At 38.2% G+C, this 27239-nt stretch overlaps 1 protein-coding gene across 3 annotated transcripts in view; it reads left to right on the top strand.

Moving 5' to 3' along the window:
• Positions 1–27239, top strand: part of FBXO11 (F-box protein 11) — a 79432-nt gene that overhangs the window by 48656 nt on the left and 3537 nt on the right. For all 3 annotated transcript variants that reach the window (XM_075147325.1, XM_075147323.1, XM_075147324.1), the window contains exons 7-19: positions 45–177; positions 5316–5422; positions 5521–5632; positions 10728–10834; positions 10920–11057; positions 22230–22447; positions 22762–22847; positions 22929–23023; positions 24088–24210; positions 24316–24401; positions 24761–24837; positions 24949–25092; positions 26011–26121. In XM_075147325.1, coding sequence (XP_075003426.1) covers positions 45–177; positions 5316–5422; positions 5521–5632; positions 10728–10834; positions 10920–11057; positions 22230–22447; positions 22762–22847; positions 22929–23023; positions 24088–24210; positions 24316–24401; positions 24761–24837; positions 24949–25092; positions 26011–26121 — 1537 coding nt within the window. The remainder of the gene's footprint in view (positions 1–44; positions 178–5315; positions 5423–5520; positions 5633–10727; positions 10835–10919; positions 11058–22229; positions 22448–22761; positions 22848–22928; positions 23024–24087; positions 24211–24315; positions 24402–24760; positions 24838–24948; positions 25093–26010; positions 26122–27239) is intronic.

Below are 27239 nucleotides of genomic sequence, written 5' to 3'. Positions count from 1 at the left end.
CTTTGCATGGATATTTCTCTCTAAACTTGTCCGTTTTCTTCTAGTATTATGATACCATTGAGGACGCTCTTGGTGGAGTTCAAGAAGCTCATTTTGATGGACTTATCTTTGTTCACTCTGGTATATATACTGATGAATGGATATATATAGAATCTCCAATCACCATGATCGGTGCAGGTATTTAAACTGAGAACATCTTTGTCTCAAAGTATGACTTGTGTTAATTACCACCTTAATTACAAAGATATTCTGGTGTATTAAATATCGAGTATAAATGCCCGTCTTTCGTCATCAGCCTCGTAAATAAGTATTTTCTGTACAAGTGTCACTAACTAAAAAGTAGCTGATGCTTCAGACTGAAGGACCATTGTCTGGCTTGTTAGTTCTTGGAATAACTTATTTATCTTTTTATTTCATTAGGAGAAAAAAATTGAATTTGTCAGAAAGTATACTCAGTTACATGACTGCAGTTGAAATTTTCAGGTGGTTCTTATGAAATTTGTTTATATATAACCTATCTCCAGAGTAGAATCCAGCAGTGGGAGCAAGCCCAAATTAGTATCTGTCCCATTTTCTTCAGCATCATAATTCCATCTCGAGGAAGTAAATGAGAGCATCTAGCAGAAAGATTCTGAGACTGGAGGTTCTTTCTCTATTCGTCTCCCAACTGTTCCTCTAAAGGAGAACCTTTATGGAGAAGGAAATAAGACTTTCAGAATAGGAAAGGTTTAGGAAGTTAACATAAGATAATACACCTGGCTGCAAATTGTGGTGCTCGTGGAGCTGTTTGCTTTTCCTGTCCATGTGAGCATGCTAATGCCCAGTAGCACAATAGCGTGGTAAGAATTTAGATTGTCTTAATGTCTGGTAGAGATCTTGGTTAAGGTCTCAGACCTCTTGCTCCTGTGATGACCCAGAAGTGAATTGCCTGCTGCCTGCTTTTTCTGAGATACTATCTGAATGGGTTGGTTTTGTTGGTTGGTTGGGATTTTTGGGTGGGGGTTTTTTGGTTTTTTTGGTGTTGGGTTTCTGGTTTTGCATTTTTTGGTTGTTGTTTTGGTGTGTGTTTGTTTTTGTTTTTGTTTTGTTTTGTTTTTCTAACATCCGTCTTTTCAGGTATCTGTTCTTCTGTTCTGCATACCAACTGTTTTGTTCCTGAGTGAGCCTATTCTGGCACTTCTTGCCTGGGTTTTGCAGCCTTGGCAGTGAGAATGGTTCTGAGCAATGCAGTCAGATTGTTCCAGTGTTAGTGTTAAAACTTGTCCCTGCAGACCTGCAAGATGCAGCTGCGTTAGTGTGTTAGTTTGTCAGTTCTTGCCTACATTTCTGAAGCTAACATCCCCACTGACAGTGCTTTGGTTTGTGTTGTGGAGAGGGTTTTGGAGCACAAACTGGATTCCTTTTGGGTAAGACTAATCTAAGAGACATGTTCCTGGAATACTCTTACTGCACTCTAGTAGTTGGTGTGCCTTCAGTCAGAGGGACCAGGCGAAGACTAGTCCAAAGTCACAGTCTTTTCTACCCTCCCTGTCCTGCCACGCGTGTGGTGTGGATGTCTGATCCTCAGCACTATTTCACTCTGTAGTACCACTCCTGTTATGCGGCTGTGCTTGCTAATGCAGACATAGCCTTAGACAAATGACAAAATACCCCCGGCTTCTGTTTCAGATAGGGGATTATGGTAATAGATGCCAGTACAAATAGGGCAAGTCATATTCGTGAAGGGTTTAAAATCCAGAAGAAAGTGGGTCAGCACTGTCCTAAGATACAAAATTTCTCCATTACTTCATGAAACTTGAAGCAACATCTTTGATATCTGGTTAAACCTATGCATGTTCTCTGGCTTCTTTTGAGTGTTGAAAGGTCCTCTCCTTTCCCTTCCACTGGAATTAATCGAAGTTATTCAGAAAAGCAGTTATCTTAACTACAGTTCTTTAAAAGCAAGGGATCTGCATTGTGTATTTTTGTAACAGAATAGCTGTCTTGGGGAAGAAAACCTCCAAGATGAATCCAGAAATGCTAGATGTATTTATATTTCAGTTTCTGGCACTGCTGACTCTTCACTTCCTCAGACTTTCTCCACTGAATGGTCAGTGACATTGTAGAGGGAGTCAATTTTCATTTGTCTGGAAAAGAAAACAAATTAAAGTGAACCACTAAGCCTTGGAGAACTATCTTTTCTCTGTTCAGTCTGGCATGCTTTTCAGAATGGTAGGATTAAGGCAGCACCAAATCTCTCCGCAGTTCTACTCAAATTTCTTTAATAGTTTCTTCTGCTGACTTCTGAAGAAGCACAACATTATTAGAAAGGCAGCTTTACATACCTCAAGCTTTCAAGAAGCTTCTGCTTTCTCATATAAGCAGAATGTTCTTACAGAATAATGCCTCGTATTCTAGGTTCGTTGTTCTGTTTAATTTTGGGTTTATTTAATTCTTTCCTTAAATCTAGGGGAAGGAGTCAGGTTCAGAAGGAAGCCTTTGTAAGGTTTTACGAGTACTGTGGCTTATCTGAACTGTCAAGTAAGAAGCAAGAGTAGAGGTCCTGTAAGGAAATTGATGCATCTGGTTTAGTGGACAGAAATACCTATGAATTTCTTAGAAGAATTCTATTTTCCAGGGTTGGGGAGGGGGTGTAAGATTACTGCAGGAATACAAGCCTTCCATGGAGTGCTCATCTCACTCAAGACACAAAGTCTCTCGTCTTAATAGCTGAGTTCCAGCAGTTGTGCAGACACATGTCCTGATCTGAGAATCTTCACTGCATATGTTTCTTCTGTATTTTACGACATACAGCTTTTATTTTTTTCCCTTTATTTTCCATTTGACTTAAATAATGTGCAAGTAAGTGAAAAAAGGATTATCAAAGGATTTTCCAATCAAGAAAAAAATTAGTAAAAACAATAAGAAGAATAATTATTGTAATTTTAAGGGTAGAAAAATCTGAAATGATAAAGACTGTCATAATTAGGTATTTTTTCAATGCAAGAGAACTTTCACATGCCTGAACTCTTCTTTAAATACCCATTCTGCATCTTTGAATTGAAAATTATATTTTAGACTAGTTTAGAGCTGTGTTCTTTGCTGTAGATTTTACAGACTGCAAGATCTAAAGGGCCTCTGCATTTTTTCCCCTGATATGATTGAACAGGGTCACAATTATTTCCTGCAGAATCTAGTTATTTTTCTATTAATGCACTGCAAAGTGAAATTGTTTTATTCTTTTTGAGGAATAAAAGAATTCTGAGGCAACATCCAGTTAATTTGTAATTCTTTAGGCAGTCCCTTATTGTAGGCTTTCTGTTAAATTATTTCTAAATGGTCTCATCTTGGTCCTTAAACTGAGCGTGAATTCTGATCCCATGGAACATGACTCCCTCAGACTTCAGCAAATCGCCTTCTTGGGAGCTATGTTTTGCTTGATTACAAAATTAGTGGCCTTTTTCTTTCTTTTGCCTTTCTTATACTGGTTTCTGTCTTCTAAAGTGGTCTAAGCCAAAAGCTGAGATATGGATATTTCTCCGAATAATTCTTTTGCAAAGATTCAATAGGATGTTGCAGAGAATTTCTTTGATGCATTTAGAATGAAACCGATGCTTGAGCAAGTCCCCTTCCTTCTTCAGCCTTTTGCTGGGGGGGGATCTAAATGCAGTGGTCTTACTAATTAGCATGTTCCATAATGGGCATTCTGGGACCTCCCAAACTCAAGAGACCTGTAAAGTAACTCATGTGCTGAGAGGAAAGAGATGTCTGTAGAGAACATCATCTAAGTGCATGGCAAACACCTCCAAGCACAATTCCACAAATCTCTCTACTTTGTTCGATAGTGTTTCAAAGCATCCAATGTAAAATGCAATTTTTCCTTGCTCCCCTAAGAGGGAGCACAATTCTGATATTAATTCATGGCTTGCTTATTTCCTGTTAAGGGCTCCATTTATTTTCTGGTTTTGGTTCACCTGCAATACCGTGGTGCCATTCTTTCTCAGATGCTGAAGTATACCGATGTGCGTATGCCAGTGCATTTGCACCATGGTAAATATATAGAAATGTTACCAGGCCACGGAAAAATATTTTGTAGGATGACACAGGTCCTCATCAAAGCCTCTTTTAGTTGTTATCTAGTACTAAGTGAATAGTGATATGAAGAAGAGCTAGACTACCTTAAAATATTTGCAGCTCTGCAGTAATGAAAGCAGAGATCCAGCTTTCAGATAGTGAGAACAAGCTGGATAATGATGTAAATGTTACTTCATTCTGACTGGCACCTTTCTGCCTGAGTGATAAAGAACAGGACATACCACTTGTCTGTACTAGTGTCAACAGACAACAGAAAAAGATCTGCTCGTGAGAAACCCTGTGCGTAGGCTCTCTGATAAAATGCAGAATTTAGGGCAAATACCTGGTCACATTTGTGTGTCTCGAGTTGGGAATGGTTTGAAATTGCTATCAGATAAGTTATCCGCTATAATATGCGAAACTTCCATATTGTGTATTGAGGAAGGCTTCTTCTAGCTTGCATATTTAATGTGCAATTTTGAATCAGACAAACTATCTTGCTTGTGAACGAGTATCATTGAATTTACACCAATGTAAGACTTGTTAACTTGTGCTCCCTCTGCTGGCTGTTGCCATACCAATGTAAACATTTCCTTCCTTTGGATTAAGGATAAAGAATAGAGCAGAGCCTTGTCAACACAGGAAATCAAATTGCAGATTATGGGAACTTGCAAATGAACCATTTTACAACCTTCTATACATACTTTCAGAAGTATAGTTCAATCTAATTTTATAAGATTTTCTCCTAAAGAATAATGAGGATATCAATTCAAAACTCCTAATCTTACATTTGAGAAGTGTGGGGAGGTCACTCGGAGGTCATGAGCAGATTACTAAGTAGTTATTTAAATTGGTTCAAATTAGTGATGGAATGTATGTATTTAGCTTTAATAAAAGGGTTTAGAATACCAAAATAAATTGTACTTAGTAATAGAATTACAGTGCCTCTAGAGTGGTATCCATGTTTAAACTGTTAATTCTGTTTTGTGATAAGTAGTAGTCAAAAAATAGCTCTGTGTAAGTGAAGATTTTTCTCATGGTACTAGATATTAAATTGGTGCAAGATTGTCTTAGTTAAAGACTAGTTTCTTCATTGTCTTTGAAACTTTCTGTTTTAAGATTCTTCTGACATGAAGACTATTTACGTGCCAAGAATAGTGTTCATTTTCATTTGTGGCTTTGAACAGAATTCTGCCAGTCTTTTAGGATTTTTTTTTTTTTCAGTGGCATAAGCTAAGACTTAATAAATGTCTTCTTTACAGCACCTGGAAAAGTAGCAGATAAAGTTATAATAGAAAACACTAGAGATTCCACCTTCGTTTTTATGGAGGGTTCTGAAGATGCCTATGTTGGATATATGACAATCAGGGTAAGAATCTCAACCTTCAGCTGAGCTTTTAATAATTTCATTTTAATGCCTAGGCAATTAAATAAATACTACATTTCTGTGTTGTCTTCCTTTTTCAGTTCAACCCTGATGACAAATCTGCTCAGCACCACAATGCACACCACTGCTTAGAGATTACCGTGAACTGCAGTCCAATTATAGATCACTGTATTATTCGAAGTACTTGTACGGGTTAGTGGGCTTTTTATTGTTTGAAATTAACACTGTGTTTAAAATTACTAAACTAACCAGGGCACACAGAAGCAGCACACAAATTGATTATGATCACTATTGGCATGTTTCATTTTTTGCTGCAGGTGTTTAATACAGGTCTGCAAGCCTTATTTGCTTTGAAATGGCGTTATTACAGTGACTTCTTTGTGTCCAAGATGTTTGTGATAATGTATACTTGGTCTTCTATTTGAATCAGTTTGGACTCTCTGGTCTCTGTATTTGAATCAGTTTAAAACCTCAAAAGTGACCGTTTATATAAGTTTACCTGGTTTTGGTATATACAGTTGTAGCTGGCAGGAGAGGGCATTTGAAGGGGACACACATGGGACTTTTACGTTAGGTTCATTGCGATACGCAGTATTGGGATTGATGGCATTAAAACAGTCATGAGCTGTAACTGCTAAGCTACGTTCACTTTCCTGTCAAGAGTGGAATGATTTGACATACTCAAAGTATGAGTTCCTAGCTATACAGGCAGAAGAAATGCATAGTGTGGAAAGTTAGACTCATTTCACCATCGGAGATAATGAGGAATTTATACCACCTGATTTGGGAAACATTGGTAGTCTAGATTCGGGAAGAAAGGGTCAGAGGCAGTAGAGATGAGAGGCTGGATGGCAGTTCACAGTCGTCGGCAGGAAGACATGGGAGTTCGCAGTCACTAGACACAAGACATGGCAAGTTTAATGTGTTTGAACGCAACCAGATGAAATGGAGTTGGAGTGTCAGAAAGAAGAGGTACAGGAGAATTAAGATACGAAGTGTTTGCATGGAAATGGCAATATGAACTGTATATACCTAAGTTCAGTTAGTGAAATGGAATGGATCTACGCAGCAGGCTGTGCATAAAGGTTGCTCAGCTCAACATAAGGAAACGAGGTTTTCAGCTAGGTATAAAAACTACACTTCTCTGGTACGAACTATGAAGGAAGGAATTCTGCAGGGAACTGTAATAAGAACGGTGGAAGGATTCCTTGTCTGTGCCCTGTAGAGGAAGATACGGTCTTTCTTGGAGGTTTCAGGCTATAAAACACTACTTCACTTCTGGTCAAGGCAGCTCTACGCTTCGCATCACCATTTGTTTTATTGGAGACATAGCAGCTAATATGTGGAAGTGTTAAAATGAAAAAAGGAACAAAGGACAGCTAGCTGCTCTCAGTATCTTGATTACTTTGTTTAATTGAAGTATACAAAGAAAATTTGTTCTGGAAATTCCTATATACCAATATTGGGGACCCTGATAACAAATGAGAGGAATTAAATTTGTTTCTTGGACCACATTCAGCTTGGTTATAGAAGTAGTTTGAAGAGCTGCATGGCTTCATATGGAAACGTGTGCTTATAGATAAGCTAGTAGGTCTTGATGTTTTTGTGAAAATTGTTTATTAAAATTAAGCTTTGATAATTTTTTTCATGATCACTTTTCATTATAGAAGACTATTTCTGAGAATTTTGGACTTTTGCCCTCTTTAATACTTTGGATTCCTGAATGTTTGCTGCATTGAATTGTTGCTTCTCTTCTCCAAAGTTAAAGTTTCTGGTCAATTTTGAAGGCTGTGTATAGGCTGTACTATCATCACTTATTGATTATTAATTTTTATTGACTCTCTTAATCCTGCCAAGCCTTGCTATAACCTACTCAGAAGTACTGAGTGTGTGTAAAAAGGGAGGAAGAATGGCAGTCTGCCAGAAAAGGCATTTACTGTTTCCAAGTCAACGACATATCTTTGAAATATTGATCCACAAGCATTCAAAATCTCTTTCCTAGCACATGCTTGATACCCTTTCTGTAGATCTCCTAATTGCATTAAAGCATATTTCTACATTATGTCATATGTAAAGTTCTTAATGTATGTAATATGTAAAGATGGAGCTATGTAAGTGTAAGTGATTTAAGCTGGAGGTCTCTTGCTGCCAGTCCAAAGCATCTTGAAATATTTTTAAATAAAGTTTAAATGGCCAGATCCTGAGTCTAGAGGTTCTATTGCATCCATTGTAGAGGAAATCTGTATTAGTCCTCACCTTGATAGATAAAAGTAGTAGCGGATGGCAATGTGCCTTTTTTTTAAGTGTTGCTTAAGTGTGTGCAATCATTATATTCTGAGTAAACAAAATAAAGCCTAAACCAGTAATATGTGCTTGGTACTCTAAAAGGACCAATTTCGTACAATCAGTAATGAAGTCCAGTGAAGTGAGTCAGAATAAAGATTGCTTTCATTTAAATAAGCAAAATGTGATAGAGGTGTGCTTTTAGAACATCACACTGGGTTCCCAAAAATCCACAGTTCCTTGGTGTCACCAAAAGAGGCAGAGGAAAGGGGAGTGAAAGCAATTATGAAATACAAGAAATGAGAAGTTTTTAGTAATTAATATAAATAGGAAACCAGGAATTGCAGGAAATTGTGGGGACCCCCCCTGAAATACAAACACACCAACAAAATAGCCCCCTACCCCCCGAAGTACTTGATAAACAAGGCAAGGTACAGCATCTGTCTAGAAGAGACAGCGCTTGTGTTTTAACTTGGGGAACAAAGGGAGTTTTAGCAGTGATACTGATCCATCATAGAATGGAAGAATTTGAATGGCAAAGTGTTGTGTAATTTTTGTTCCATATTTAATGAGAATAGACAAGAATGATAAATGTGCTCATACCCTAGAGGGATAATGAAATATGTTCCACTCTTGACAGTAACCATGGATGAGGTTAAACAGCTGTAAAAATAGACGTTCTAAAATCATGCAGGATTTTAAAAAGAACTGGACAAGAAATCTTCTGGGCTCCTATTATGTATCAACAGTAACTTGAAACCTGGGTGAGGTGGTGTATGTCCTGGGGTGGGGGCAGCATGGGGGAGACTAAACAGGATGAAGTATGGCAAGTAGTACTGGCTATTGATCCTGGGTAGAATAACGAGGCAGTAAATGCAGGGATTTGGTCAATCAAGAATTTAAAATTTATGATTGAAGCAAATTAATGTGTATTTACAGAAAGTTATAATGGTTGCATCACACTGTTCGCATTTTTGATGACTTTGTTTGACTAAAAGAAGGTAGCAGTTCCTGTATAATTACATAGATCCTTGAAAAATATTTGACTTCAATGCATAGTGCCTTAAAATATCAGAATTTTACAGAATTACCAGAGCACACATTAAATAGATGAAAAATAACTTTCAGGGTAACTATAAATGGCTTTTTTGTGGCTATTTCAAAGATGACTTCTTGACTTTAAGCCACTTTATCAGTGACTTGCAGAGAAGAAATAAAATGCATATTGATGAGACTTGTGGACGATGAAGACTTTAGGGTACTATAAATAACCAGGAGGATGGGTTGCTATGCACTTTTTGGAAGGTGGGCTCTCAAACAGTATTCACCTTAGTGTGGACAAGCGTGAAGTTATACACACAACTTGCTTTTATTCCTAGTTTTAAGTGATAAACCTCTCTCCTGGGAAGCTGGATTCCTGGGAAAAGCTTAGAGAGTCATTGTGGGTAAACAGTATGAGCCCCTCGTGTAGTCGAGTGGCCAAAAGAACTGATGTGATCCTTAGTTATACCTGTGGGAATATTAGGCAGTAGAGAGGCTTGTATTAGGCCTCTGCTTAGTCCTGCTTCAGAATAAAGTGCTCTTTCCTGGTGTCCGTAGCAACATGTTGAAAATTTAGAAACGGTTCGATGAAAAGTCCTAGAAGATAAGGCAGAAAAATTCAGTTGTAATGAAAAACATACTAACTGCAGTTTGTTACTTTATCAAGGAGAAGGTTGAAGGAGTAAATCGCTTGCACTAAATACATGCATGCATTGGGTATGGCATACACTCGTATAAAGAGATCCAGTAACTGGGTGCTAAAGCTGGTGGAATTCAGATGAGCAATTAAAGTGTAAATTAACAGAGTAACAACTCTCTAACCAGCTAACAAGCTTTATGGTGGTTTCTCAGTTGTTGGAAATAATTCAAATCAAAATTAAATGTGTTTCTAAAAGATATGTGCTGAGGTTCCTGCTACTAGAATTGAAGCAGGAATTAATTCAGGGAATTATTATAGCCTGTATTATTCATAAGGTCAGACTAGACAATCAAAATAATTTCTTTAGGATTTTTAAAAAAAAAAGCCCTGTAAATGAGTCTATGAATTATTAAAGTATAGCCTTTGTGGTACTATGCTAGAAGGTAATATGAAAACTTACTAATAGAGCATGTACTGGCTTACTTATTTAGTGATGTTTAATTGCAGGGAAGGTGTGCGTTACATAGGCCAGATACCCAGAGATGAGGTCTTACCTTTCTGAAGTCACTGTGAATCTGCCATTGATTTTTAGTGGCTGCAGAATTTTATGTTTTCATACTTCATGGAGTTCAGGGAATTGAGCTGATCTGATGATGTCCTGAGCGGTTTGAATCCTAGTTGCCTGAAAAGAGTTTGTCTTCTGGATAATGGTATGGTAGCTGAAATCATCCAAGCAGCTGCAGCAGGAGCTTTGTAATTCGGCGGGGAAGAGACCTGTTGGTTTCTGAACTGTAGTTCTGTACTTGAGATTGTGCTGTTTGTCTCCTGCTCATCTTTAGTTAGACAGTGTGTCTTTGTATGCTACAAAGTTATTATTTGTTTGGGCTCTTGGAAGTACTGGGTTATGAAAGTGTAAAGGGAAGTAAAATAAGGCAGTAATTAGCCTAGAATTTTATTATGTTTCTGTTGTCCTTTGTCTGTTGTGAACAGTCAGTATATAGTGGGCCTAATGTAGGGAAATAAATGAGTGAGAACTTTCATAAGCATGAATTATTATATAAACCGTTGTCTATTCTGGCAATCATTACGCAGCTGCGTAACCTTGGCAGAGTGATTTTAAAGGAACTTCTACCTCGTTTTTTTGCATCTGCAAAATGATGACATTAGTGTTTTGCTGCCTGTGGCTTGCAGTGCTTTGGCACTGTGCATGCCGAATCTTTTTAAAATATCAGTTCACACTAACTTTTCTTGCAAAAGCACTGCCAGACTATTTATAAATACACTGTGCTTTGAAGCTATGGTAACTGTACTGTTTTCTTCCAGTTGGCTCTGCAGTATGTGTTAGTGGCCAGGGAGCTTGTCCTACTATTAAACACTGTAACATCAGCGACTGTGAAAATGTTGGACTTTATATTACAGACCATGCACAGGTATTTTTCACTATTAATTTCTTTACTTTGATAAAATTGTTTACTATTCTTGATTCCTGCCTTAATTTACATTTTTATTTTCCAGGGAATATATGAGGACAATGAGATCTCCAATAATGCGTTAGCAGGGATTTGGGTTAAAAACCATGGAAATCCCATTATCAGACGGAATCACATTCACCATGGACGTGACGTTGGCGTTTTCACTTTTGACCATGGCATGGTAATGTATACGTTTTCTTTTGAAGAAAGAAATACAGATGTTGCATAGCTAAAGTCTTCAAATTTTGCCTGTCATTGAAGAAATGTTTAAAAAACCACGCTTTTATATGTGAACAGATATTTTTAAATATGCCTATTGTTCTTCTCTTGCTCTTCACTGGGCAACTTCACTTTAAAGACAATTTCAGCTGAAAGAGGTTTAAGCAAGCTTTTTGCAGTTGATTGGCAGCCTGTTACATTGAATTATTTTGCAGTGACAAAATACCTCTTGAAATAGGGTGTAAATGGTAGGCTTACGTTTACACTATCGCTTCATTCTTTTTCGTTTGAAACAGAACAAAAAATAAGGTACTGGAAGATTTAAAACTTAAATAAAATACTCTGTGGAGACTTAGTCTTATTTAATGTTAAACCTCTGAAACAGGGTATGTCCTACTTCTCTGGGAAGATGACTTTTCTAGCATGGAATTGTGGAATTTTAACACAGAATTTTGTTTCAGAATTCAGGCCTTCTTTCATAAAAATGTTTGTTTCTGTGGGATGACGGTGATACATGTACAGTAGTACACAGTACATGTAAAGTAGTGAGTAATGAGTTTGCATAGCCCTTGAAATAAACAGAATGGATTTTTGCCACTGAAATAAAAGATGATTATTTGCTGATTCGTTTTAGAAAAATATTCTGCATGTCTTGCCAAATCATTGTTTTTCCCCCTTGAATGACAAAGTCCCAATTCCCCACACCTAGCTGGCAAAATGAGCAGTTTTCTTCTAGTCACACTTAAAATGGCAGATCTTTAAGGACACTTTCCATAGAGCGCAAGAGCTTTCGATCCCCAGGTGTAAGAAATCAGGAGAGGAAGGCAAGAGGCTGGCATGGCTGCGTCAAGACCTGCTGGTCAGACTAAAGGGCAAGAGGGAAATGCACAGGCGGTGGAAGCAGGGACAGGTATCCTTGGAAGAGTATATGGACGCTGCCCGGTTCTGTAGGGGTGGGGTCAGGAAGGCCAAGGCATGTGGATGGAGCTGAACTTGCAAAGAATAATAAGGACTTCTACAGGTATGTCAGCCAGAAAAGAAAGGTCAAAGAAAGGGTAACACCCTCCCTCCCCCCCGCGATGAGCAAGACTGGCAAACTGTTAACAACAGACGAGGAGAAGGCTGAGGTACTCTGAACTTTTTTGCCTCAGTCTTCACTGGCAACCTCTCTTCCCACACCTCTTGAGTGGATGGACCACAAGACGGGGACTGGGGGAACAAAATCCCTCCCACTGTAAGAGAAGATTAGGTTTGTGACCATCTAAGGAACCTGAACGTACAGAAGTTTATGGGACCTGACAAGATGCATCCCAGTGTCCTGAGGGAATTGGCTAATGTAGTTGCCAAGCCGCGCTCCGTGATACTTGAAAAGTCATGGCAGACAGGTGAAGTCCCTGGTGACTGGAAAAAGGGAAACATTGCACCCATTTTTAAAAAGGGTAGAAAGTAGGACCCTGGGAACTACCGACCTGTCAGCCTCACCTCTGTGCCTGGGAAGATCATGGAATAGATCCTCCGAGAAGCTATGCTAAGGCACGTGGAGGACAGGGAGGTGATTTGAGACAGCCAGCATGGCTTCGCCGAGGGCAAGTCCTGCCTGACCAACCTAGTGGCTTTCTATGATGGAGTGACTACATCAGTGGACAAGGGAAGAGCTATGGATGTCATCTGTCTGGACTTCTCTAAGGCCTTTGACACAGTCCCCCACAACATCCTTTTCTCTGAATTGGAGAGATGTGGATTTGATGGGTGGACTGTTTGGTGGATGAGGAATTAGTTGGATGGTCACATCCAGAGGGTAGTGGTCAACGGCTCAACGTCTGGATGGAGATCAGAGACAAGTGGGGTCCGTATTGGGACCAGTACTGTTTAATATCTTCATCAACGACATAGACATAGACAGGGGGATTGAGTGCACGCTCAGCAAGTTTGCAGACAGTGCCAAGCTGAGTGGTGCGGTTGACACAGCTGAGGGACAGGATGCCATCCAGAGGGACCTGGACAAGCGTGAGAAGTGGGCCCGTGTGAACCTCATTAGGTTCAACAAGGCCAAATGCAGGGTCCTGCACCTGGTTCGGGGCAACCTCTGATATCAATAGAGGCTGGGGGATAAGGGATTGAGAGCAGCCCTGCAGAGAAGGACTTGGGGGCACTGGAGGACGAAACGCTGGACATGAGCCAGCAATGTGCGCTCGCAGCCCAGAAAGCCAATTGTATCCTGAGCCGCATCAAAAGAAGCGTGGCCAGCAGGTCGAAGGAGGTGATTCTGCCCCTCTACTCTGCTCTGGTGAGACCCCACCTGCAGTGCTGCATCCAGCTCTGGAGCCCTCAGCACAAGAAAGACATGGAGCTGTTGGAGTGGGTCCAGAGGAGGGCCATGAAAATGATCAGGGGACTGGAATGCCTCTCCTATGAAAAAAGGCTGAGAGAGTTGGGGTTGTTCAGCCTGGAGAAGAGAAGGCTTCGGAGACACCTTATTGCAGCCTTTCAGTACTTAAAGTGGGCCTATAAGAAAGATGGGGACAAACTTTTTAGCAGAGCCTGTTGTGGTGGGACAAGGGGGAATGGTTTTAAAATAAAAGAAGGTAGATTTAGACTAGATAAAAGGAAGAAATTTTTTACGATAGGAGTGGTGAAACACTGGAACAGGTTGCCCAGAGAGGTGGTAGATGACCCATCCCTGGAAATATTGAAGGTCAGGTTGGACGGGGCTCTGAGCAACCTGTTCGAGTTGAAGATGTCCCTGCTTATTGCCGGGGGGGTTGGACTAGATGATCTTTAACCCGAACTATTCTATGTTTTTATGTTTCTGTGAAAATTACACACATAAAAAGTACAAAATGTGATCAGAGTTACAAAATGTGATCAGAGTATGGTGAACAAAATGTCAAACTAAATAACGGATGCTGAAGTTAATACTGCTCACTGTCAAGTCAAGTGTAATGTTCAAAATCAACATGATTTCAGATTCCCTCTTGCCTTCACAAGGATACCACAGAATTTGATTATCTTGCTGTAGGCGTTGGATACTGCAGGACAAGGATTGCCTATAACTTTGGTGATAGGGAATAATAAACTATATAGTCAGTTGCTTTGGGAGTTGTATTTTTAAAGGTGCTGTAGATAAATAGGAACTTCTTCGCTGGTGCTGTGCTGCTGCTGTAATGAAAACCTCACTGTAACAGACTTGATTTCAGAACACTGCTGAAGAATGAGGTCAGCCAAATCAGTGCACGTTTCATGTACTCTGGGATACTAGTGCATATTCCCCTCCATACATTTTGCTCCTAGCCTGACTACCTGACACACTTCTTGCCTAGCTATGGCTAAATATATGCTAAGCCTGTTCTTTGGCAAGAAGACCATAACTAGACCCGGTATGTTATATCCACGGATATTTTTTGTAAGTAAATGTCTTTTATCATCGAAGTAGTAGTTTTGTTGGTAGGTTTTATTTAATCCCTGAGAAAGATAAATAATACTTGTAAAAATGCAAGCTTTAGACACTAATGGCTTTGACTAGCTGAGAAAGATGAGTCCCACTTCACACTTTTGCAGACATAGCTTGGCTGTAGACTGGACCCCTGTTTTCTCATTTCAATTTTCTCACTATATCTTCTGACCTTTGCATCCACGGTTCCTTCCGTATCCCTCATGTATTTCATCTTGCTGTCACCACCACCCCCCCAATTTAGTATGTTCAGAGATCTAACTACAGTAGACATTAATTTTAAACTTAGACTTATTTGATACTTGCTCCAAGGAAACTATAGTCCACCATTTTAAAGTAATCTTATTCCTACATAAAATGTTTATTAATTCAGCTACTGAATTGCTTTAGCTTTCCTGCTGAACTTCTACATGAGAATTTTCTACACTGTGTTACGTGTTTGGGAACTGTTGGCTAGGTCTCAGATAACTGTTGAATAAAATAATAATCTCTGATAATAAGACCTTTTTTGGGGGAAGTAAATTTCCATAATTTTGATGAATGATTAATGCAATTATAGCTAATACATAACGTAGCAAACTTTCAGGGAGAAAAACCATGTAGTTTTATCATGGGTAGGAGGAAGAAGAGAAGTAGGTGGTTTTTGAAAATCGGTATTTTGATCCCTGACTGGGTGTTTTTAGGCTCTCTAAATTGCAGATCTTTTTTCCCTTTGTTAGGATATTTTCCTTCCCTTGTAAGTACTTGTTCTATTGCTTTAGTTCTAACCCAAATCTGGTTGGGTTCTTGATGAGTGTTGGCAGTCTGGAAATAGTATTAACTATTAGTATTAACTAATAGAAGATCCATTGTGGATAGAAACTAGTGAGGCCTTTCTCCTTTCCACCCAAGTTTCTGGGGAGGTAGGGGTAAAGGAGCAATGCAGTACTAGTTGTAGCTGTTTGATTTGCAGTTTCTTGGTCTCAGTGGAAGGTAAACAGGTCACAGAGTGCTGTTATTTTTGCTGCTGGCATAGAATCTCTTTGCCAGTAGAAGGTCAAACGTCCTGGGATTCTGCTCTGTTAGGTGCCTCTTCTCCACTCTTTTAGTTACATCCTAAGGAGCATATTTGTTCTGTGTTGGGCAAGATTATACCAGCCCAGAAGAATGCCCTTCTAGCAGTGTTCTGACAGATTTCTTTACATCATTTTATATTCTCTAGAGATGTAGTTGTTTGGCCATTTTGCAAAGAGTGGTGGCAAACTTAAGATGCTATGTCTTTGTTTTATATTATCTCATTGTTTGGACACTGACACTGCCTCATTTAAGCTGTATTAACATATTATATAAGCACTCCTAATCCGCTTCAGTGGATACATATATCCATACATCCCTCTAAGACTTAAATAGGCTCGGAAACATGTAATGAAGTGATTTCAGCCATAGAAGAGCTGGTAAAGGAGAGTGCTTCAGTAACTCCTGGAGGGGAGATGTCTGTATGTAGGCTTGAGGGTTAATTGGAAAGTCTGGCTTGTTTAAGTACTGAAGTATAAATATTAAATATATGAGTATTGAAATATTAAAAAAATTAAAAAGCCAGACTGGATTCACTTGATTCATTTTAAATAAAAGTGTATTTGATCTATTTTCTTACCGGTGGAATGCCTGTTCCAATGCTGTGATCAGTGTGATACCACAAGCAAAATGGAACAGAAGTAAATTTTTCTTTTTTTGTTTAAAGAAAACACTAGCACATTAAAGAGAACATATGAATAATATTTATCTCAGCTGCAAATATTATTGAAATCTTTCTTAGTCATAAACTCCTTTGAAAGATTTTCTCCCCCCCTCCTTCCATCTCAAAGTCTGCTTTTGTCAGTGTCCTCTGTTCTGTATCATGGTAGTGATAGAGTTGATGAAATGACATCATTGGCAATATTTACATACTCTTTAAGTGACATGGTATCTTTCAGATACAAGTCGTACATACCTAAACAAATTAATGGATTTTCTATGTTCACTTCCCTCGCTTCCCTTCTGTTACTTTGGGTGTGTATTTTTTTTTTTTTTCATTGCTTGTGACTGTGAAGTGGGATGAGTACATTCCAGTGCTGAATTCCTACCCTACACGTTCTTTTCCCGTGGGTTTCTGTGCTGGAGTGCTGTCTCTAAAAGGTTCAAGTGTGCTTTGTTTTTCAGTTTCATGCTCTCAGACTGTTCTTTGTGGTTTTAATACTTGTAGAAACTTAACCTCTTATTTCTAAACTGGCAATATTCTGATGTTTGCCTTAGTGCTTGTGCCAAATGTTTAACAAGCGGGCATTAAAAATGCAGCATGGCATTGGCAGCCCTCAGTGCCTTACGCTGACCTCTCTTGCCAGTTGCCCGAGATGAGTTACCAGACATTTGTCATAAATTATATTTAGTAGTTGTATGCAAACAACAGAGAAGTTCTGACTTACTGTAAGAATAAGCATGATTTTATAGTTCAAAGCTGAGATCTAGGCATAACAATCTTCATTTTTGTTGCTTCCAAATGAGAAATATAGCACTATTGCTTGTTTTTTTCTTTTTGATGAAAGAAAAGTATACTAGCTTGTGTCTAAGTTGGGTGATTGTGACTAGTTGGCAGCTCAGTCTTTTAAATACTACAAATCAGATAATTTTAAAGAAATGTGTATATAAAGTCCAAAAAATACATGAAGCTTATGCCAATTTCTATATAGACTACATAAAAACTCAGTTGGTCTTTTGCTGCAATAGCAAATTTTTCCTATGCACTAAAAATAAAGGGTTTGTTTTGCGTCTTGAATGTGGTTTCTTTATGCTGCCTTTGTGTTTTTATAAAATCCACCAACTGTCAAATAAAGACCATTCCAGGCTTTGGGAGACAAATTTTTATAAACATATTTTTTGTGCTGTCAGTCACACTTATTATTGTTATTTACTTAAGTTGATGCAGAGTCAGATACTCTTTAGCAGTTCATTTCTTTCTATCTTGGTCTCCTGTGTTGGTTTTTTTTTTCTTACCCTGTTGGGAATATAAGTGTCAGTAAATATTTAGGAAGTGTTAAAGCTTGCACAATTACCTTTTTTTTTTTTAAAAAAAAAAAACAAACCTGTATTGTTCAAACAATAACATGATATACCTCTGTGTTTCTGTAATGTTGTGATCTTTGAGACAGAGAAAGAAAAAAGCCCTTTCAGAAATACATGGGGAAAAATTCCTCTGAGAAGAAAAGCAGTGAACAAAATCCCATCAGTTACAAGTTTTAACCTTAATGCATTTCAAAGCAGTATTTGTTAGACTAGATAAAACGCAGAAAGCAAAAAAAAAAAAAATCCAAGTTCAATTACTGAGTTAGTCTTGATGTAAAAAGTCTTCTGAGCTTGTCCAGATGTGCAGGAACCCTTCTTTGTCATCACATCAACTTTTTCTGTACGCTAAGTAGTGTGTGGAAACATCAACATTACCATTACTGTTGTGTTTGTCTGTTCGTGATTTCTCTGCTCAGGTCTTAACAGGCTGCAGCAGTATGTTCTTGCCCACACTTTCTGTCACTGTAGCTGTCATCTTGTGCCCACAGCTAATACTTTGCCTGGTATTATAAATAAATTTGGTGTACAGAGCTACTTTTTAATATTTAGGATTTTTCAAGCAGAAAGCTACTGCTAAAGTATTTTGAGTCTCCCTACACTTGGTATTTTTGTGTAAGATTGTAATGTTTTTTCCCACATGCATCCCTTATTCCTTCTTCCTTATTAATCACAGGGGCCTCTTTTTCTTAGTAAGCAATCCTGGCACTGCCAGGTGCTGCGTCCTCCAGGCTCTTCTACTGCTAGTTGATGAATTATAACCAGAAACCATCACAAAACACAAGTAAAATACCCAGCACACTTGAAAATCGTTCTTAGAAGGAGGTAGAGGCTATTTAATGCTTGCAATCCCTTTATGCAGAGGAAGAGTATTGACCTTCCTGACCTTAATAGCTGCCTGGCAGAGTATCCATAAAGAATTTGGGCTTGAGCTGCCCAACAGCTGGACAGAGCTTAGGAGCTGCAGGTTGGGCAGCCTGCATGTGCTGTTAGAGAGAAGCGGTAAGAAAAGAACAGGCTGTTTCTAATGGTGTTACTCGTTATACCTGGAGCTGGCAGTAAGCTTTGGATTTGCAAACGGTATTAGTGGGCCCTATGGATAACAGATCATTTAACTCCATACTTAAAAACACTATTTCCTTGTTAACAAAATATTTGTTAATTTTCCAAGAAGAAAATGTTGTCTGAACCTGTATGTGATTTCTTGGGATCCAGAAGTTCACCTTTTTTTTTTTTTTAAAAAAAAAAAAAAAAAGGAAGATGTCTTTGAGAGGATATAGTTCAAAGGCACAACAATGCCTTTTGAAGGGGAGCAGCTGTGGTGGCTGGAAAAGATACCAGGGGTTGCCGGGGGGGCATCTTAAAGCCTGAGATAAGTTTGGCCCTTCTCGCTAGGGGGTGAATTTGGGCCAGAGAAGTTGCTGGTTTCAACAGAGAATGGCATAGGAAATAGGCAGCCCGGGAATGAGGTGGTCGCTCAGGACTCTCACAAACAGCAATTCTGTTGGTTTAACTGAATTCAGTTTAATAATTATGCACCGAGGTGGTGTTCAGACATGGTCTCAACAAGTGCAGAAATACACTGGGTTTACTGCATCACTTCAAAGTCAGCAGTTCAGCTTAAGCTGACTCTCCTTAAGGTGGACTGGACTTTTTGATGCAATTGCTCTTTATGAATATTGAATGTTATAGGATCTTACATAGCAGAAAGCCTTGACTTTCTGACCCAGCAGTCAGCCTTCTAAAGAGAGAGAGATTTTTTTTTTTCCCCCCTTCTCCCCCTTTTGAGGAGCGCTTCCTTCACAGAGGCTTACAGCAAATTACCAGATTCTTCTGAATCAGCGGTCCTACTTTTTTCGAGAAGGTAGACGAGCAATCATTTTGAAGGCTCCGTTTTCTACTTTTTGAAGAAATGACACTTGTACTCTGCTGTCAAGTGATGTTATGGTTTTCTAGACATAGTGGGCAGAGTACAATTAGTCTACAGGTGCCTCTTCTGTTCCTCTCTGAAGTTGCATATTATGTAGATACACTGGGACACAAGCAGAAGTGAAGGAGCTTTCCCTTTCACTTCATTTCCGAGCAAGTTTAAAAGTTACAGAGTATATGGTATTGTTTTCAAGAATTAAAAGTATTTACACCAAAATTTCCTTACTATTAAGTAACAGTGCTTGCTGAAGCTTGCAAAGATATTACTGACCACATGATAAAGGCTCTGCTTGTTTGCACCTTCTAGGTGGTATCTGAAATGACTGTGATGAAGTGCATCTGAAATACTTCTTTTCCTTCATCGTGTTGCTGTAGTCGCAACATGTTTGGCACTCAAAGGGAAGATAGCGTGTGAAGTAATTAAAAAGATACCAGACAATGTGTAGTAATATTTTAATTGAAATTATGTATTCCATTAAGAGGATTAAGCTTTACTTTATACCAAATTGTCATCTTGCTTAAGTTTCTCTGAGGGCTTCATTTTAAGTGAAAATGAGGAAAAAAAGTGGTTCCTTTTGGGATAAGGAGTCCCAAAGACTGCCTGTTGGCATGAAGGTATATTCTGAGGAGATCTCCTTTAGATTCCCCTGTCTGTTAGTCTGTAGCTTCCTTGAGAACTCTGAAAACATCTTGACTCACTCTGAAGAAATCTAATCCTAAGTCCTTGGAAAAAAATATATTCTGAATATTTACAGAAAGTAGGCTTTTTCCATTTGACTTGTTTATTTGTCACCCAGAGGCACCTGGGGAGCCAAGCTGTGCACACTGATAGTACTTTTTTGGAGAATGTTTAATCAATGCAGTGCCTTTTCTGGCTGCAATCCTCCAAGTAGGGAGAAGTGCATGCTGTCTTGATTTCCTTGTTAAACTATATGTATTTCTGCTTTTTTGTAATCAGAATATGTTTGATGAAGTCCCTTAGCAATTCACAGCACGTAAGTAATACAACAGTGAAACAGAGTGCTTTCCACCTAGGTTGGCAGTAACTTCAGTAGTTTCCGTGTGGTAGGTAGTAGAAGCTCCAGGACTGAGGTGCTCATGGTAGTAGGTCATGTGAATGCTGGAATCCAGTTACTCTGAGCAGTAGGAGGAATTGTGCTTTTTTGTAGTTGGCAAGTAAAACAAGTCTCACAATTAGCGAGGCTAAGTAACTAACTTAAGTGGCTACAGGAACAACAGTATTTGGGTGAGGTGCCTATGAGGGTGACAAAGATCAGTGAAAATCGCGCCCCTTTCCTTTTAGGTCAGATGTTTTACCTATATACATGTTATCAGTTCATTAAACGGGTAATCTTTTGCACGATGAGGACTGATACTGCTAAAACTATAGCTGGAATCACATAGATCGTTTATACTATAGATGACTTTGCAGAGCGCAGAGGCAGACATCTAGGAGAAAAGAAAGAACTAAGATTGGTTCACACTGTCTTTCAACCATGTGTTCTTGGGTGTAAGGGACAGTGCAGTTTTGGCTGTCAGCAGCAGAGTACTGCTCTGAACGTCACGTGCTCTGCTTTTAGTCTTGCCCTCTGCAGATGCCCCCTGGAGATAGTCTTGGTTAGATCTTTAAAGAGCTTGCATCTAAGCCAGCCACAAATTAAAACACATCACTTGGTGATTGTCTACCATCTCCAGTAAGAGATGCTTCCTCTCTTTCAGTTGTTTAGTTTCTGTTCTAAAGTTCACCATAAAGAATAGGTTGAATTTTAGTATCAAAATGTTCTAAAAGCATGTCAGAAAAACGCTCTAAAAGGACTGACAGGGTTACTTTGCATGGCCCTGGAATTAACTAGAATTGGAGAAATAATTGGGCAGAAAACAACCATTTTGCCAGGTGAATTTTCAGATGGACCAGTTCATCGTGCTGCTACGCAAGTGGTTGTTGGCGTAGCAGAAGGAGCATGCCTGGGATGGCTTTGTGGAATGTCTCCCCCCGCCCCCAGCTGTGCTGTTTATAAAGCATTTGTTTAAATACAGTTTTGTTGTAGGCCTACTAGTACTATGGCAGTGTCTGAAAGGAAGTTTTAAATGGACACCATTTAAAAAAAGGGGAGTGGGGGGAAAAGTTTACCAGTTGGCCGCTCAGACCAGTCCAGCCCTGGAAAAATTCCTCCTCTCCCACATCCATATGTATTTATTCTGACCAGTTATTTCAAAGAAATTTAGGACACATCTTCCTAAATAAATCATATTCTTACCAAATATATATGGTTCTGGGTCTGAAAATAAGTAGGTAGTCTTCTCAATAGCACTGTCCTTTTTATATTGGACCTGTGGGCTTTATGGCCTTTGAAAGGAGTCTGATCCTTAGGAGTTGCTAAGGAAACCTGATAGTCGGTCCTCTTCGAGGTGCTATATCCAGACTTGCCATTTTTTCTTGGTATTCCATGGGTAGTAATAAATAGCAATGCAAGCACAGTGTGTTTGAAACAGTATTTTATTTTGGGGGGAAAAAAAATTATATAGTGTCAGTAGCTGTTTTAATTAGCTATATAAGTACTTACATATTGTCAATTTTGGTACTGTTTCCTTCTAAATGAGGATTGTATTTAGAGGGGAGGGAATAGCCTTCATTTTAAAAAGGACTTTTACAGGAAACGGTATGTTTTGTGTCTTAAGGGTTATTTTGAAAGCTGCAACATACATAGAAACAGGATAGCAGGTTTTGAAGTGAAAGCATACGCCAATCCTACGGTAGTTCGGTGTGAAATCCATCACGGCCAGACTGGAGGAATCTATGTTCATGAAAAAGGAAGAGGACAATTCATAGAGAACAAAATCTATGCAAACAATTTTGCAGGTGTTTGGATTACCTCAAACAGTGACCCAACAATAAGGTATTGTTTTCCTCATTGATATTTTACTACTTAGAATAAGAGATTTGATGGGGATGGGAAAAGTGCAATTTTATTTCATTTATTTATAATGAACTGTAAATACTCCTGTATATTAAAAATGAAATTGCTGTCTGTTCGGTTGAACTGCATTTTTAATTTGCGTGTATACTTGGAAGTATGTATTTCTCAAAGCAACAGAACATAAATTCTCTATTTGAAATCTGAATATTGTACAGTCTTAGACACTACATACATGTTCAGTATTGTACAGTGTATTATAATCATTTCATAATGTGGATACTTTTGTTTCTTAGGGGCAATGCAATTTTTAATGGGAATCAAGGTGGTGTTTATATCTTTGGTGATGGAAGAGGCCTTATTGAAGGAAATGACATTTATGGTAAGCTAATTTGTTTATTGCGTCTTGAATTCTGAGAAAAGAGAGTATGTAAGTTGTATTAAATAACATTTTTGTTAACAGGTAATGCATTAGCAGGAATACAGATTCGAACAAACAGTTGTCCCATAGTTCGACACAACAAGATTCATGATGGTCAACATGGTGGAATTTATGTAGTAAGTATTACCTACAAACAGGCATACAAACTTGTTTGCTGTTCATACAAACGTTGGAAAAGGGTACTCTATGTAAAATGTTTGATTGTACTTACAAAGACTTATAAACTAGGTTAATTGTAATAGACTGAAGCTGGTGCTGATATTTAGAAGATGAAGGCATTTACGAATGTCACTAAAATTATTTCTATTACAGAGTAAAAAATTTAAAATGGGATAGATGACAGAATTTCACCATTTCTTGGTTAAAAGCTTTTTAAAGGCTTCGTTTTCACAGTAGTTTGTCATTATTAAAAAAAAAAATTAGAAATCTGTTCAGCTTTGTTGGAGTGTAATGTGTTTACCACTAACCTCAGAAAATATTTTTTTTTTGCCTTCAGGATGATATACATTGCAATTGCTGTACGGTCGTGTATTGTAAAAGTGAGGAATAAAGTGCAATTTCCAGCGTGTGCAAGGGCTCTGCTAATTGAACTGAAAGAGCTGTCAGGTTCCCTTAAGCAATATCAGATTTTGAGAAATATTTCTGTATCTTTCTGCCAAAAGTTACCTAAGGTTCAGCTAATACTGCAAGCGTGCAGCTTGATCTATTCATTCTGTAAATCTAACCAGAACAGCTTACCCTGACCAAGAATACTGATGCTTTACTTTTAAGCACAAACACGTGGTAAAGATAGTTACCTTAAGAGACATGCCAATTTTTTGTCTGGTGGACAGGGCTGGGTGTAGGTTTAAGTGCCAAGTGCTACAGCTTTCATCTGATTGCGTGGCACTGGGGAGGTACCTCTTCTACCAACAGCTAGCAGAGATTTGCAAATACTACTGCAGAGCCTTGAAACATAATGATTTACGTGCAGTGTGTTCTTCATTTCATGGCAAACATTCAAAATCATGATGTACTGTTACTTAAAAAAAAAAAAGTGAAAATAGAAAAGAATTACTCAAATAGAAAAGAATTACCTTGCTACAATAAAGAAGCCATGTTGGGGAGGGATGAGTACAGCCAGAAAAACAGTATTGGCAGTTAGCAGGTTTTCTCAACTCTTAAATTGTCTTGTATTTAGCATGAAAAAGGACAAGGTGTGATTGAGGAAAACGAAGTTTACAGCAATACTTTGGCTGGAGTCTGGGTGACAACAGGGAGCACTCCAGTCTTGAGGAGAAACAGAATACACAGTGGGAAACAGGTGAGTTTTGCTCTGTGGTTACAAAGGGGCCACAGAGAAGAAAGTTCTTCTGTGTTTTTATACTTAATTACTTTGGAACTAATAATTTAATTCTCGATGTGTTAGGTTGGAGTTTATTTTTATGACAATGGACATGGCGTGTTAGAAGACAATGACATCTATAATCACATGTACTCAGGGGTTCAGATAAGGTAAAAATGTATTCTATTTTATGTCAAAACAGACATACTTGTTTTGTGCTCTTTTGTGTCTTTTTAACTGTTCTTGTAATTTTGTTTCTAAAAATAACTTCTTTTTGAAATCTGGTATGTCTGAATATCCTCTGCTTCAACTTACAAGAAAGTTATTACTAATACAGCCTGGATATTGACTAGAATGGGTGGCCCTTGAAGTCTGTAAAGCTTGGCATGTTTGCAAATAACCGTATTTTACTAAGATTTTTAAGCAGCAAGATCTATGGGGCACTTCTTCTATAGGGGTGTTTTAAAAGTTTGCCCTTGGGAGATACTAAACTATTTTAAATTACTTCTTTGCTTACATTTCTCTCCAGAACTGGAAGCAACCCCAAAATTAGGCGCAACAAGATCTGGGGTGGTCAGAATGGTGGTATTCTTGTCTATAATTCTGGTAGGTTTGTTTTTCATGTTTATCCAGAATTGTTTATGTTCTGCAATATTACCTCTTCCCATTTATTATCCTTTTTGATTTTATTTTTTTCCACCCTTCCTTCGATTTTAGGGCTTGGATTTATAGAAGACAATGAAATTTTTGATAATGCAATGGCTGGTGTATGGATTAAAACAGACAGTAATCCTACACTAAGAAGAAATAAAATCCATGATGGAAGAGATGGAGGCATCTGTATATTTAATGGGGGAAGAGGTAGTTTTTTCCCTTACTGGCATATACTGAATATTCTGGATAAGAGTTTAGTTTCAGATTAAGCAGTGTCCTTTTTAAAGTGCTCTTTAGAAACCTAGCTCTTGTCTTCTGAAGTAATAAAATAGTTATAACGAACATACACTGGTGCTTTTTAGCCTTAATTACATCAGTAATACTCAAATCTGTGGGAGGTGGAGAGGTAATTAATCTCATCCAAGACGACTGTTAGATTGCTGCTTAGGACAGTCCTTTTATCCCATCCACTTTTGTATGCTTTGCCATTTGACTGAAAGACAGTATTGAATTCAAGTCATGTAGCCAAAATCATGCATCTGAACAGTTCAGGTTCTGCCAGTGCCAAAGATTTAGGGGAAAAAAAGACAGATCTTTAAGAAATCTCTTGTATACTTGTAGATTTAGAAGTGGTTCTCCTCTGAAATCCCCTGACTGTTGTGTGTCCTGATACCAGCTTCTGGTATTTGTAGATAATCACTTACTGTAAATGAGCTTTAATTTTAAGTTAAGCATTGTAAAGTAATCCTGTCCTGCGGTAACAAAAATGCAAGTTAAGCTTTGTTCGTTTTAGAAGACAAGAACAGAAAGATGTTAGAAAAATTGAAGAAAAATTTGGAAAGTGAAAAGACTTAGTGTTTCTTCAAAAATAAAATGGAGTTTTCTGTAATGATGCATACGATCCCAAATTCTATTCTGTATACTGAAAAAATACACTTACGTGATTATACCCTGAGAATTACTTTAAACTTGTATCACTAACTTCAGTGCTATTGGTGGGTATTCCTCAAATGAAGGGAATTAGCAGGAGGATGATACGTGAGATCTTTTGAAAATATTTCACAGAATGGTTACAGGAAAGGAATGTAAACAAACTCAAATGGCATGTTTGTTGGTCTGTCATAGGTCTTCTGGAAGAGAATGATATTTTCAGGAATGCTCAAGCCGGTGTTCTTATCAGCACCAATAGCCACCCTGTGCTAAGGAAAAATCGAATATTCGATGGATTTGCTGCAGGTTTGTGTGGTTCAAATCAAATTTTGAAGTGTTAGAGCTTAGAGTAAGCTCTTCACAAAGCTAACTCCTGAGTTTCTTTACCCCACAGTATTTAGACATTTTAACAGAGATTGGGATATCCTTCAGTGTATTCTAGAAATCATTTCAGAATTCAGAATTGTATCCAGAATATCTTCACAGCAATGTCTGGAATCACTAGCATGTTGAGAAACAACACAGATTCTGCCTTCTCATTTTTCTGTGAAATATTTTTTCATTATTTTATTTTAGAAGTAATTGATAAAGTTGTCTAGGACATATTTGTAGCTGATCTGCTGGATGCTGGTTTGAATATTTTATCACTGCTTTAAAACCTAGGAAACAGAGCAAATATTCATTTTAAAGTGATTTGAATTGCATCTCAAGTTCAACTTTCTCACTCCAAAAACTTGAAAAATTATTAAAATGAGCATTTCTTACTCCAAAAGAGACGAAGAATGTTTAATAGTGATTTTTGTGCAATTTACTGTTTAATGATCGCAGTTCCATACGTCTTGCTTTCCATTCCATTCCAACTAAAATTGCATTCTTGAGTTTTCTTCCATCTTTCTTTCAGAAGAAGCAAGTTTTCTGAGAAGAGCCTCTAAAGGTGTTGTTTCAGTGTGTGGGGGGGGAAAGATTAGATTGCTGTCAAGAGCAGTCCTGGACAAATGACTTGGAAGACATGGGTTACTGATAAAAGCTAAGATTTAAAGAAATGAATTTTAGGTGCCCATCTCGAGAACTTTTTTAGAAAGATATTTTAAAAGGGTAAGGTATGGTATGTGCACAAGAACTTTCAAATTTATGTGCAGATGACAGCTTTAAGCACCCAAAAATCATATCCCCCTTGAAAATATATGATCATAGTACCATTTTATTATCAGATAAACTAGTAGTGTATTGTTACTACCAGAAACCATGCATGCCAGCTGTAGCTCTTTGAAAGGATTCAACCAGAAGTATTTGAACCTCAGTTTTATAGCAAATTACAGTGCAATTTCTAGCTGTGCCATTTTCCTTTTTTCCCCTGATTTTATGATGGTTTAAAAAAAAAAGAACAAACTATAGATCGTGAGAGAGGTACAAATGCACAGTCA

The sequence above is a fragment of the Calonectris borealis genome, chromosome 3, assembly GCF_964195595.1.
Source record: "Calonectris borealis chromosome 3, bCalBor7.hap1.2, whole genome shotgun sequence".
Lineage (NCBI taxonomy): Eukaryota > Metazoa > Chordata > Aves > Procellariiformes > Procellariidae > Calonectris > Calonectris borealis.
Note: the sequence above shows the minus strand (reverse complement) of the source record. Positions and strands in the feature narration are given on the sequence as shown.